General features: G+C 37.5%; 1 protein-coding gene and 1 long non-coding RNA gene across 2 annotated transcripts in view; one reads left to right on the top strand and one right to left on the bottom strand.

The window, feature by feature from the left end:
- septin9b (septin 9b) overlaps positions 1–5,669 on the bottom strand; it is a 99,208-nt gene extending 93,539 nt beyond the window's left edge. The window contains exon 1 of the mRNA XM_079629580.1: positions 5,448–5,669. Within this exon, the coding sequence (XP_079485706.1) occupies positions 5,448–5,472 (25 nt within the window). The 5' untranslated portion in view covers positions 5,473–5,669. The remainder of the gene's footprint in view (positions 1–5,447) is intronic.
- A 2,030-nt stretch (positions 5,670–7,699) lies between these two features.
- Positions 7,700–9,676, top strand: LOC307007202. Its single transcript, XR_013799601.1, has 3 exons — positions 7,700–8,216; positions 8,332–8,383; positions 8,645–9,676. It is a non-coding gene; the product is annotated as an uncharacterized lncRNA (long non-coding RNA).
- The last annotated feature ends 5,842 nt before the right edge of the window (positions 9,677–15,518 follow it).

The raw sequence follows: 15,518 nt of genomic DNA, 5'->3' as shown, positions 1-15,518 counted from the left end.
GTTTCTGCTTGCAAACATACCCATCACTTTTCTTTCCGTTTTTTGCATTACCCATTGCTACATGCCAACTTATTTTTTAACTCAAACCCCAATAGCTAACTCTAACCAAACAGTCTACTAATAGTCTACCATAGCCTACTAATACTCTGAGAGTTAGATAACATGTAGTTTCAAAGTTACTTATAGTTAGTAGAATGTGGACCATCAAAATAAAATGTAACTGCCAAATGTTCTACAGTACCTTTCCAAATGCCTTATAATAAAAAATTTGGCCTGATGATCACCAAATATAATATGTATTCTATGATGAGCAAGCGAAGGGATGTTTCTCCCTCTTTGTATTTTGTATTCTCCTTGAACCTGTGTTAAATGGACAATTCTTTACAAGTTTAAAATCTAAACATGGTCTGGAGAAAAACATGTATGGAGGTAAATTTCCCATGTTTTCTATTTTGCATGAAGAAGCCCCATATTAAAATGTCTTTGACTTCAATAATAATCTTTGATTGTAGATTCTATAAATTATTCTGGGCTTTCAAATAACACCATGTTTACATGCAACCTAATAGTCAGACTCAATGAACAGCTAAAACACATAAAACGTTTTCCGTTTGTTGTGTTAACCTTAAAGGGAAACTCATTTTACAACTCCCCCAGAGTTAAACAGTTGAGTTTTACTGTTTTCGAATCCATTCAGCCGAACTCCGGGTCTGACGGTACCACTTTTAGCATAGCTTAGCATAGATCATTGATTCTGATGAGTCCAGTAGCATTTCTTTCAAAATGACCAACGAGTTTCAATATTTTTTCTATTTAAAACATGACTCTTCTGTAGTTAAACCGTGTACTAAGATCGACGAAAATGAGAAGTTGCGATTTTCCAAGCCTATATGGCTAGGAACTACTCTCATTCCGGCGTAAGAATCAAGGAACTGTGCGGCCGTACCATGGGTGCAGCAGGCGTAATGATATGACGAAGCACTTGCCGTCAACAAACCAACGTGACAACCTGCTTGCACAGGGAGCGTGCCTTGTAGCATGGAGACATTTGTGAGAGACGATTTAGATGACATTTACTTTGGTGCTGATCCCGAACCGTATTTATTTGGAAACCTAATTTGCCGCCTAAAAACTACACAAACTTAGTCCCGTTCATGTTGGAAGTTACCAAGCTGGGGACTATTTTCAGGTACTTCGTCATATCATTACGCATACTTCCTTGATTCTTACGCCGGAATGAGAGTAGTTCCTAGCCATATAGGCTTGGAAAATCGCAACTTTTCATTTTCCGTCGATCTTAGTACACGGTTTAACTACAGAAGACTCAAGTTTTAAATAGGAAAAATATTGAAACTCGTTGGATATTTTGAAAGGATTGCTACTGGACTCATCAGAATCAATGATCTATGCTAAGCTATGATAAAAGTGGTACCGTCAGACCCGGAGTTCGGCTGAATGGATTCGAAAACGGTAAAACTCAACTGTTTAACTCTGGGGGAGTTGTAAAATGAGCCTATTTCCAAAAAAGTGGAGTATCCCTTTAAAGGTAGCATCAGTTCTGGCAGGTCACGTTAGTCAAGCTCGCATCAACTGACTCTCAGCTGATACGATACATGTCTACCTCTAGGAATATGACGCCTATCACTGCTTACATATTTAAGCTTGTTCAGTATTATCAGCAGCTATTGCGTTTCCCAGGAGCTAATTACCCTCCTCCATCCCTAGCTCCTCCTCTCGTCCAATCAGTATGGCATTCTGATTCCCCCTGAATCAGAATAAGTTCTTGAAATATGTTGTCCTTCAAAATCTTGAATTAATGAAATCTCCTTACTTTGTTTTGTAAAGCTATGACTGCTTTTTTGTTTGTATTTGAAAACTTAAGATCAAGTAAAGACTGCCTCCTTTTGAGTTATCTGAGCCTCCTAGTTTGCTTTTGCTTCTGCACATGGGTCTTCTACAACCTGTCTTCTCCAGTAGACCAGAAATAGAGTAATAGCTTTCTCTGACCAGGAGACCCGGATTCTAGACCCACCTTCGACACTTTATGTCAATGTGACACACATGCACTCTTCAAAAACTATGTTTTGAATCTCTTGACAAACTTAAAGAAGTAAATTACATTTGTATGTATTATAAATAAAATACAGCCTATAGATTGTACTGAATGACAGCTTGCTTATTTGGCTCAAGATAAGAATGTATTGAGTCCACATGTCATCATGCAAACAAGAAACTCTGCTTCTAACCACAGGTCAAAGGCTGTTCGTTCCAACCACACAACTTTGTGATTCTGTTTGCGAATGTTTATAAGAAACGATGGTTTCGGGAAACACAGACTCATCTCTTGTTACCAGCCTGAGACTTACCTGCCTGTTTACCTGTCTTCGGATGTCCGTCGTCTGATCCCAAGCCACTGTGTGTGTTCAGCCTGTACCATCCTTCAACCAACACCTGAGATCATCATATTCCACCCAGCTAAGTGCATCTGATTGAACTTCACACTCATCCTTCCCTCGACCAGTGTTTGTTCCCTGCATCCATTTAATAAATTTTGTGTATACGATTACCTTTCTGTTCTCTTCCGTTGTGTGACACTTGCGACCATAGTTGCCTAACAATGCTTTGGGAAAAGTACCCCTGAATAGGCTTCCCAAGTCAGTACACTCTACACTGAATACAGACCATCAAGAATTGCAGTTGTTTATGTTGTTTGTCAATGTTGTGCAGATTATGAAATATGTCCTTTTAAATAGAACCTAGTCAAATTGCTAATGTCTAAATCTACAGCAGCAGGACTGAGACAAACCTCTCTCATGTGGAGTTTGGCCACAGGCTCTACAGACTTGGCCACACTTTTTGGCAGAGCACACAACTCTAAATATGAAAGCTCTAAGCATAACCTTGAGAGTTACATAACTATTAATTAAAATTTCAATCCAGGCAATCTGCAGTATTTAAGCATTAGGTCTTTACATGTTACCCGCAGGTCTGAGATAATGGTTTAGGCTTAAATGTACAATAATTAAAGGTACATTTATTTGTTTTATGTTTAAAGAAATTAAAAGTATTTTTGAAAAATGTTTTAGATGTAGACTCACATAGGTAGGTTGTTTGATGCATTTGAACATGCTCACATGACCAGCTAAATACTCTCACTTTATCTCAATAACCCATGTTATTCATTCATTATCACCAAATATATTCATCATGGCTATTTGGGCATTTATGGCATTGATAACTCTTTATATCAATGAAATATATCATGGAATATATCATGAAATAAAGGCTCAGCCAACAGGGCAATGGAAACAGCCTCAGGAACAGTACCCTATAACAAGCATCTGGAATTTGTGGTTTTGGCTAAATGTTCATGCCTAATGACTTACCATAAGCAAAAAAAAAAAAACAACAACAATAACAACATGACCTGTTTTTCTTCATCTGTTCAAAAGCTTTTTCAGTCGTGACATCATGCATTAGCTGCACGCTTCAAGAGCTATTTATGTATAACCTTGTGGGCCTGCTGCATATGATGTCATAGCAAATGAGAGTGAATAAAGTTATTCTGAAAAAAAAAAATTTTTTTAGCATGAGTTCAAATAAATATATTATTTATGAATAAAGAATTATTTTCATCAAGTCTAGACTGCATAACTGTAAAAAAAAATGACATTCCAGGAAGACAAGTTCATAGCAGTGGAAAGGGACTGTAGAGAGCTAATAAGTCATGAATCACTCACTGTTGCAATGTTAATTCCATTCTTGCAAAGGAGTAAGTAAAGTTTCTCAGTTTCAAATGTGATGATGAGGGAAACAACTCTTTGAGATATGTGTTTGAGTTTGCATGTGTAGGACATCTTGAATCTTTGAAAAATATTAAGCAATTCAAATAACACTTTTTAACATCCTTATAAAGGAATGCTATAACGTCCCTGTTGATAGAGCACCTGACATAAGTGACATATCCTATTCTTATTATTAAATGTAAACCCTCAAATCACTCTAATATTGGAAGAGATATCTTAACTTTTCTAGGCATTAGGAAATAATTATGTGAACATCTATTCTCCACTGTAAGAAAAGTTACTGGTAATTGTCTGCCAGGACATTATTCGTTCCTTTATTCCCCTTTAACCCTAAACACAATGCAATGTTTAATTCAAAATATACGGCTAAATGTACACCACAAATGTTCATTTTAACACAGTACATCAGGCCTTATTCTTACAGACTATTCTTAAGAGTGCGGTTTTGGTCACATGTCACTTCTGTTTCAAAGCTTTAAAGATTAGTAAAATGTGATTTGCATATATTCAAGCACTATACGTTTAGCTTAAGCAACCTTTGGATAATGTCATGACCTGAATTGAGTTATTTCTATAAAAGTTGCATGAGTATAATTTTTGTTCCTGAAACAACAATTTCTACTATCTAGACCACTGATTCTCCTTCTGGCAATTGGAAAAATATAAAAGATGTACTCAGGACTAAGTGACTTAATGTCTAAATATAGACGGCCCCTAGAATAGCTCAAGCAAGACAGTCCATTTTTGTGTTTAACAATAACTGCCATTGACATGGCTTCAGATACTGGACTAGAATATCCAGCTTTCATGAAATAAAATTAAATATTTGTGCTACTATCACTTCAACATTCAGAGAAAAAATATGTACCGGTACCCTAAAAATGCTTGTCATGGAAAATTGGTATGAGGAGTTATGGGTTACTGTACAATTTATAGTTGGGGATCACAGTTCACACTGAAAAATAAAAGCCTTGTTCTATATTCTATATTTTCGTCATGCACAATTCACTGAATCATGTTCACAAAATTAGCTTTAATACATATGAAGCTATTCCATTTTCATAGAGCATAAAGTATATATTTCTGGTTGGACATGTGATCTGATTGATGCGGCTCTAATTTCACATTTATGCGTCTTCTGCATTTAGTAGGTCAGCTGGTCTCAGCTTGAGTATATTAATAGGGCTCTTAAATTGAAAGAGAGCTCCAAGATAAGTGAGCATGAAGACGGAATGTAGTAATTAATTTATGAAAGAAAGAAAGAAAGAAAGAAAGAAAGAAAGAAAGAAAGAAAGAAAGAAAGAAAGAAAGAAAGAAAGAAAGAAAGAAAATTGTTACCTATCTCACCATCACCCAAAAAACATGATGAAAATCTTGGTAACACTTTACAGTGTCCATGTTACATATGTTACATGTAGTTACCATAGTAATAACAGTAAATTATGCATAATTACATACAACTAACCCTCAACCAAATCCTAATCATACCCAACCAGTAGTACAGTTAGTACATGTATTTAATTAATATTACTCAGTAATTACATTGTAACAGTGACACCTTAAAATAAAATGTAACCAACATCTTTTTAAAACTCTAGTCACATACTGTAGCCTACACATAATGAAAGATTAAAGTCTTACCTTGATGCGAAGTTGTTTTCTTCATTTTCAATAACCACTTGAATTACACTATTGTTTTATTTCTTTAACTTGAATGTTTTATTTAACCTAATTTAGAATTTTTAAAGTTTTATATTATAATTATTATTATAAAATATTTACACAACGAGTGCCTTGGCGTCCGTTATCCGTTCATGTGTAATCCGCGCGCGGCTCTTGTTGTCTAGAGCGCCAGTATCTTCCACTTGTCAAAGAGAGCGTGATGACACTATAGGGCGCGCGCATAGGATCACATCTGCCAGGAGCGCGCTTTATACACACAGTACTGCAAGAGGGATTTGATGGCTCGATAGCAATTTTCTGCTATTTGCAATTAAGTAAGTTCACTTCAAGAACAAAACTAAATAAAAGTAATATAATATTTTAGAGCAATGGAGTAGCCTACCTAAGTCCATGGACCGCGGAACGTACCAATAGAGGGGGGTTGGGCACGTTTTTACATTTTTTAAAAAACATTTCAGAATCCTGCAATGTATTATTTGTCCCAAATTCGTTTTAATGTAGGCTAGATAAAGACTTCATCCTAGTCTGTACAATTGTACGTTATAACATTAGAAACAGTGCTAATCATATAAGAAAGATCAGATATATTTTAGATGTTCTTTTACTGTAAGCTTAATTTTATGATTCTGGAATTTTTTTTTTGTTCTTAAATAGAGATCACAGTTCTCCCATGATTCTGAAAACAAAACATTAGACAAGTGAACTAAACGAAATTACATGTAATTCAGTTGATGTTCTGATTAAATGTTCTATTTAATGTTATATGAAAATAAATGAGTCTATTAAAATATGTAGGCCTATTAATTTAAATTCATTATGTAAAACATCTCTGAAATTAATTAATTAAGAAATTAATGAATTTGTGAAGCTGTGTCTAGTTTACGGCTGTGTGAAAGCAGATTAAAATATTCCAGTGTGAACTTCAAAGGTTATAGACAGAGCAGAATCACTGCCATTTAGGAATAATATCATGTGTGTGTGCTTGATCCGAGATTGCAATCTTTAATGATTAATTGTGTGTACATATGGGCCTACTACATACCCTAGCGGCTAGCCTATGTATTTTTGTAGGCTATGTAATCCAGGCTCAGGCCCGGGCGGGATGTATTTTTACAACATCAGTTATTGAAAATGTTATATTTTTCACTTATATGTATATATTAATCAAACTTGAAGGTAAACAGACGAAAAAAAATAATTAAAGAATGAAAGGTCACCTATCTGGACCATCTAATTTACGGATGCTATCATGGCCATGTTTGTTTGTTTTATTTGCAGTAATTTGTTCAGGAAATACAGAAAAATAATAATAATAAAAAAGTTACAATTCTAAAAGCAATGAATGATATCCCATAATAATTGATTATACATAGCTTTACATTAGCAAAAAATAAATATGATAATGTTTATGATATAATTATCGTATTTTTTAAATATGATGATTTCATTATAAATATGGTGATTATCTCTAAGGTGGGAACCCTGCTTAATATATGATATTTACCATATGAAACTAACAATGTCATGTCAAAAAATGGAAAATTCAGCCAGCTCTTGATTATCATGTTAATTATTCAAAAGTTTTTATTTAATTGTATTTAAAGGTTGACATAGTATGCCCCTTTTCACAAGATGTAATATAAATCGTCTCGATTACTAACGTAACCCTGGTTCTGTCTAGAAGAGGAAACGAGTGTTGCGTAAGCTAGATACACTACGGGAAAATCCCTTTTCTCGAGAATACTGAAGCCAAAAATTTTCCATAATTTTGTATTATTTTAAAACGCATGTTGCTACAGTGAGTAGATGTCACAGGTCGGGGGGGGGGTCAAGCCAGACTGCACCCACCCCTGAAACCCAGGATCACCTCGAGGAGCGTACCAGGAAAATCAGACAGACGCGAGAGTAAAAATTTACAAGGTTTATTTTGTTAAAATTAATTAAAAGTCTCAATGTTGGTTCTGTGTCTCCCAACCAGAACGGGATCGGACCGCGGACGCCGGGAAGGCGTGGAGTTCCCTTCGGCAGCTCGTGCCTGTGCGTGGCCGGTCGGGGAAAAGAGGAGTCGGCCACCCGTCCACTGAGTGGGGGAGTATCCTGGTAGGTAGAACTTGTAGCTGCTTTAGTCAAGACGATGCAAGGAATATTTCATATGTCCACCTCTTTCCACAGCGACATCACATACGGCGTGGGCCAGGCGGATCCTTCAATCTGCACAGCAGAGTAAGTAGTTCAACAACAGGTATATGTTCTTGGAATGAGTGATGGGGCTTACGGCTGGAAGATGCTTCGGTCCAGACGAGACAAGGAATAACTCTGGTGTCCACCTCTCTTCACAGCGACATCACATACGGCGCTTGGCCAGGAGGATCCTTCAATCTGCACAGCAGAGTAAGTAGTTCAACAACAGGTATATGTTCTTAGAACGAGTGAGGGGGCTTACGGCTGGAAGATGCTTCGGTCCAGACGAGGAAAGGAATAACTATGGTGTCCACCTCTCTTCACAGCGGCATCACATACGGCGCTTGGCCAGGAGGATCCTTCAATCTGCACAGCAGAGTAAGTAGTTCAACAACAGGTATATGTTCTTGGAATGAGTGATGGGGCTTACGGCTGGAAGATGCTTCGGTCCAGACGAGGAAAGGAATAACTATGGTGTCCACCTCTCTTCACAGCGGCATCACATACGGCGCTTGTCTAGGAGGATCCTTCAATCTGCACAGCAGAGTAAGTAGTTCAACAACAGGTATATGTTCTTAGAACGAGTGAGGGGCTTACGGCTGGAAGGTGCTTCGGTCCAGACGAAACAAGGAATAACTCTGGTGTCCACCTCTCTTCACAGCGACATCACATACAGCGCTTGTCTAGGAGGATCCTTCAATCTGTACAGCAGGGTAAGTTAACACATGTACACACAATCGTCCAGCAGGTAAGGAGAATCTTCACACTGAATGCCTGGGTTGTTTTTGTTACGGTGACAGTGGTGGGCTTTCGAAATGGTGAGCATACGGCATTAACTCTGTATATATTCCCCACACCCTGTAACTTCACTTCAAGCAATTTCTTGTGTAAACACACCACTTCAGACACTGCATATCCACTCGTAGTGAAAATAGAGCCAGCACTCACCCAACGATCGCTCCTTCCACTGACAGGCTGGATCGAGTCCCACCCAATAGCGAAAGAGCGAGAATACCTCCTCACTGACCCGGGGACCAAGCGTTTCCTTGCCCACACTCGGAGGAGAAGACGAGAGTTCAACGGATCCCTTAATCCATACACTCTCCGGTGACACAACCCTCGTGATCAATCCACTTCACAACGTTATATCAATCTCAGTGCAGGTACATGCATTCAATCAAATTCCACGATCATATTACTTATCTTCTCTCAGATGATAATGGCGCGGCTTGGTCTGCACTTGGTCCTCGTAACTCACTCTCTTTCCGTCCTCAGTATCTCCACTCGATCGCTGTTATATCTGCCGCACAGCCGAACGGCCAAACCCCACAATAATCCTCAGATACCTTCGCACGCCAGCCCAAACGTCAAAAGGGATCCACTTCTCTCAGGGGAACACAGTCAAAGGAGAGGACAACCAGGAAGAACGACCGGGAGAACGAACAACCCGTGGGAATCACCCCGTGAGAATCACCAACTTCCTGGTCTCTGAACTTCCTTTTTATATGGTTCCTCCGCCTTCATAATCCTCGCGCAGATCCCGGCGTTTAATCCTCCGCACCAGATGTCAATCCGTCATTAGCGTTGTTATGGTGACATAACGCGCAACCCGGAAGTGGGCCGGTGTTACCGTAACACCGGTCCGGCCGGAACATAATTCCCGCGGGAACTTAGTTCCGCTTCCTTTTCGTCACCCCGTGACATACCCCCCTGCCAAACCGTTCTAGTCCCTAGAACGCCTTGCAGTCGCCCATTCTCCATAGCGGGCCGGGGGCTGGCCTCGGTTCTCCCTCTGGGACCGTCGTGGTGGCGAAACAGGGTCGATGTCCACAGGCATATCCATCGGGTCTCTGGGGGCCATTTCTGCGGGGACATTCACCCGTTCTCCTGGGATCACGGCCCATCCTGCTATCCACGGGGCTACAGCTTCAGGCTCCGTTGGTGCCTCCTCTACGGGGCTGGGATAGTTCGGACAGGGGCGGATCATGTTCCGATGGACCACTCTAGCAGGCCCGGCTTTTCCTTCGGGCCGAATCGTATAAACTGGCTGTCCAGGCCGCTGCTGGCCCTCGACCACATATGGTGTAGTCTCCCACACTGTAAAAAATGATTTGTTAGTTTGACTCAAAAAAGTAAGTTACCTGGTTGCCTTAAAATTTTGAGTTCATTGAAACTAAAAATGTGAGTTTTTACAACAAGTGATTTTGTTGTTTCAACTATTATTTTGTTATTTCAATCAAAGATTATTTTTTAACTTAACGTTGTTTTGTTGTCATAACTTAAGATTACATATTATATCAACTTATTCAAGCAATCAAAGGAATTAAGTTAACTTACAAATGTAAGTTCACTCAACTTAACCTTAACTACATATAGTTTGTTGTAACAATTAACTGAAAAGTTTACACGGTTGCCTTAAAATTATGAGTTAAATCAACTACATATAGTTTGTTGTAACAATTAACTGAAAAGTTTACACGGTTGCCTTAAAATTATGAGTTAAATCAACTTCAACACAACTTAACATGACAAATACTTTTTTGTTAAAACGAATTCTGGAATAACAGCACAAATAAACCATAACTTTAACATTTATTATAACATTCACACAAATATGAATTCATTGAATTGTCTGACAAGTATATTTTAGTATAAATGAGTATGATAGAATTAACTGCTGCTTCAATAAAAACATTAAAACACATTAAAGCAGCAGGACACAAGCTGTTGCTATAAATGTCAAGCATGTGTGAGAATAAACAAATGCCAGTGTAATGACATTAACATCAGCTTGAATTAAGTGCAATAGAATAATAAAAAATAAAAAAACATTTAATGAACATGACATGAAAAATTCATTTTTCAAATTTCAAAAATCCTTTGCTCAAAACAATATTTTGTCTGTTCAATAAAACAAAACAAGTATTGAGTATGCGAGTATGTCCAAACCTCATAAAGTGAATGAAATAAGAAAACTGTTGACAAGATAACCACAAAATATCAGGCCAGTGAGGCCACATTTCATAACAAATCTCAACAAATATTAAAAAGCATTTCTCAAACAGCATTAAAAGGGTTAGTTCACCCAAAAATTAAAATTGTCATTACTCACCCTCATGTTGTTCCAAACCTGAAAGACATTCATTTGTCTTTGGAACACAAATTAAGATATTTTTAATGAAATCTGAGAGCTTTTTGTCAATCCATTGACAGTCTATGCAACTACCACTGTCAAGCCCCAGAAAGGTAATAAAGACATCATTGAAGTAATCCATGTGACTCCAGTGAATTAACCTCAAGTTTATGAAGTGACGCGAGTGCTTTGTTTGCTCAAAAAAATATATATATTTACAAAATATTAATCTATCAATCTCCAACGCACGTTCAAGTTTTTTTTGTGCAAACAAAGCACTCGCGTCACTTTATAAACTTGAGGTTAATCCACTGGAGTCACATGGATTACTTCAATGATGTCTTTATTACCTTTCTGGGGCTTGAAAGTGGTAGTTGCATAGACTGTCAATGGATTGACAAAAAGCTCTCAGATTTCATTAAAAATATCTTAATTTGTGTTCCAAAGACAAATGAATGTCTTTCAGGTTTGGAACGACATGAGGGTGAGTAATGACAATTTTAATTTTTGGGTGAAATAACCCTTTAAAACTATTCATCTATTCCAGATTTTTAAAGGCTTATACCAATTTATAACATTTTATAATGAAAGGGTTAGTTCACCCAAAAATGAAAATTCTGTCAGTAATTACCATCATGTTGTTCCAACCCCGTCAGACTTTCGTTCATCTTCGGAACACAAATTAAGATATGTTTGATTAAATCTGAGAGCTGTCTCACTCCTCCATAGGCTTCTTAAGGGATTGAAACTTGCCAGCCCAGAAAGTTATTAAAAACATCATTAAAATAGTCCAAGTGGCTCAACCATATGTTTATCAAGCGACGAGAATACTTTTTGTGCGCAAAAATAGGGATGGGCATTTTTGTCATTTTCTCATTTCGATCATCAACAGGTCTCAAAAACGAGTAATTAGGGGGGCGGGGCTTGTGCGGGGGGCATGGTGTGTCCGTCATGAAAATGTTAGGAAATGTTACATGTAAGACTGTTACGATAATTAATGTTGACAAATAAAAATATGACATTAAACATGAAAACATGAACGTATGACTAGAAAAAATAACACTATGATGCATCAATGTTTTCGAAAAAGAAACATCTAAAAGGAATAGCTGCTTGAGGTAAAGCTAAAGAGTAAATGATAGTAAACTGAAGCACGTTCTACGACAACCTATGAGATTAATAATCAGATATCCTAGATACAGAACATAAACGTAACATTACAACTTGCATTAACAAATATACTATTTGATATACTATTTGCGTAGTATATCTGCGCAGCGCGTCTGTGTTGCACGTCACCACGTAGGCTTACTATTGGCCGACGCTGGTCATGTGTGTGACGCGTGTGACGTGCAACACAGACGCGCTGCGCAGATATACTACGCAAATACACTCAGGCCAACGGAAAATATAATGAATAGTGGAATAAAGTCATTAGTTCTGTTTGTTTTTTTGCGCACAAAAAGTATTCTCGTCGCTTGATAAACATACACAAGATATTCAGCATTATAATGAGAACAGGATTGTGATAGAATGTTGTAAATTCTCTGCTTTAGTTGCTCGTGTATCAGCGCGCTGTTAAGGGAATAGCGCATCCAAAATTTCCCTATCAAACCACTGACTGTAAAAAACTAGTTAACATGTTAACCTTTTGTTCATGCAAGTTGTAATGTTACGTTTATGTTTTGTATCTAGGATATCTGATTATTAATCTCATAGGTTGTCGTAGAACGTGCTTCAGTTTACTATCATTTACTTTTTAGCTTTACCTCAAGCAGCTATTCCTTTTAGGTGTTTCTTTTTCGAAAACATTGATGCATCATAGTGTTATTTTTTCTAGTCATACGTTCATGTTTTCATGTTTAATGTCATATTTTTATTTGTCAACATTAATTATCGTAACAGTCTTACATGTAACATTTCCTAACATTTTCATGACGGACACACCATGCCCCCCGCACAAGCCCCGCCCCCCTAATTACTCGTTTTTGAGACCTGTTGATGATCGAAATGAGAAAATGACAAAAATGCCCATCCCTATTTTTGCGCACAAAAAGTATTCTCGTCGCTTGATAAACATATGGTTGAGCCACTTGGACTATTTTAATGATGTTTTTAATAACTTTCTGGGCTGGCAAGTTTCAATCCCTTAAGAAGCCTATGGAGGAGTGAGACAGCTCTCAGATTTAATCAAACATATCTTAAGTTGTGTTCCGAAGATGAACGAAAGTCTGACGGGGTTGGAACAACATGATGGTGAGTAATTACTGACAGAATTTTCATTTTTGGGTGAACTAACCCTTTCATTATAAAATGTTATAAATTGGTATAAGCCTTTAAAAATCTGGAATAGATGAAGAAACCTGCTTCGCAGGGTTAGTTTTAAAGGGTTATTTCACCCAAAAATTAAAATTGTCATTACTCACCCTCATGTCGTTCCAAACCTGAAAGACATTCATTTGTCTTTGGAACACAAATTAAGATATTTTTAATGAAATCTGAGAGCTTTTTGTCAATCCATTGACAGTCTATGCAACTACCACTTTCAAGCCCCAGAAAGGTAATAAAGACATCATTGAAGTAATCCATGTGACTCCAGTGAATTAACCTCAAGTTTATGAAGTGACGCGAGTGCTTTGTTTGCACAAAAAAAACTTGAACGTGCGTTGGAGATTGATAGATTCATATTTTGTAAATATATATATTTTTTTTGAGCAAACAAAGCACTCGCGTCACTTCATAAATTTGAGGTTAATCCACTGGAGTCACATGGATTACTTCAATGATGTCTTTATTACCTTTCTGGGGCTTGACAGTGGTAGTTGACAGATTTCATTAAACATATCTTAATTTGTGTTCCAAAGACAAATGAATGTCTTTCAGGTTTGGAACGACATGAGGGTGAGTAATGACAATTTTAATTTTTGGGTAAACTAACCCTTTTACTGCTGTTTGAGAAATATTCTCCTTTAATATCCTTTTTAATATTATTTTAAGCCATCAAGCACAATGTCCTCCTCTAACACCACAGCCACATCAATTATTTCCTTTGGGAGGAGGTTTGCAGTGTTCTCCTCTGTGACCACCAAGAGTCCAACATTCATCCCCTTCACCACCTCTTCCTCATCAGTTGGCTAATAAGAGAAAAAGGAAATTATTATGAATCACAAAATTACAAATTTACAAAGCATTTGTAGGTAACAATGAATGAGTGTTAAAGGAACACTCCACTTTTTTTGAAATAGGGTCATTTTCCAACTCCCCTAGAGTTAAACAGTTTTACCGTTTTCGAATCCATTCAGACGATCTCCAGGTCTGGCATTATCACTTTTAGCATAGCTTAGCATAGATCATTGATTCTGATTAGACCGTTAGCATCTCTCTCAAAAAAATTACCAAAGAGTTTTGATATTTTTCTTATTTAAAGGGATAGTTCGCTTTGAAATTAATTTTTGATATGTTTTAGCTTACCTCAAGGGCATCCAAGATGTAGGTGTCTTTGTTTCCACAGTATTTTCAATTTTGATATTTTTAGGTCAAACCGTTCTTGTCTGTCAGTCATATAATGCAGGTCTATGGGGTCCACCTCAAAGAGCATGCACAGAGAAGTCCAAATTAAACATGACTTAATGACTCGTAAATGTAAGTACACATTGATGGCCTAAGACACGAAACGAGCCGTTTGTGTGAGAAAACTAACAGTATTTATATCGTTTTTACCTCTTGTAATCACAGTCACGTCCTTCTGTGTGACGTGTACGCAAACTGATGCATATATATATATATATACACTAGATGCCGCATTAAAGACATTCGTTCAAATGAACTGCCGTAGCCAAGGCGGCATCTAGTGTAAACATCTATGCACCAGTCTGCGCACACGTCACACACCAGGATGCACTCGTGCCCTCAGATCACTTTGGACGTGGCTGTGTTACAAGAGGTAAAAACGATATAAATACTGTTAGTTTTCTCACACAAACGGCTCGTTTCGTGTCTTAGGCCATCAATGTGTACTTACATTTACGAGTCATTAAATCATGTTTAATTTGGACTTCTCTGTGCATGCTCTTTGAGGTGGACCCCATAGACCTGCATGATATGACTGTCAGACAACAACGGTTTGACCTAAAAATATCAAAATTGAAAATACTGTGGAAACAAAGACATTTTTAAAGACATATAAAAATGCCCTTGAGGTAAGCTAAAACATATCAAAAATTTATTTCAAAGTGAACTATCCCTTTAAACCTTGACTCTTCTGTAGTTACATCGTGTACTAAGACCGACGGAAAATGAAAAGTTGCAAATGAAGAGTATAGTTCCTAGCCATAACGGCCTAGAAAATCGCAACTTTTCACATAGGAACACATTTTCATTAATAAAAATTCAATAATCTATATTCACCTTTCATAGTTCACTTCCAAAATATTCAAACTGTTTAAAAATACAACCTATAATATTCAACAGGCAATTTTCAGTCCATTTTATTTCGTTTTACAAATTCACTTCCACAAATTCGACAGTAAATTCAACATTGACATCCAGGAACTGCAGGAAAAAGCAGTAGATTACCGAGCATAATCTCCATCTGCTGTTAATCAACCTCACCAGCAGGGGGCGCAAGCGTGTGTTGTTGACGAAGACCAGAGCAACAGTTAGAGCAAGCCATTCATTCATAAAAACTGATTTATAGAAATGTAAGTGTATTTGTG

Source organism: Phoxinus phoxinus (genome assembly GCF_949152265.1).
Source record: "Phoxinus phoxinus genome assembly, chromosome: 11".
Taxonomy (NCBI): Eukaryota; Metazoa; Chordata; class Actinopteri; order Cypriniformes; family Leuciscidae; genus Phoxinus; species Phoxinus phoxinus.
The sequence above is the reverse complement of the archived record's forward strand: the minus strand, read 5'-3'. Positions and strand labels throughout refer to the sequence as shown.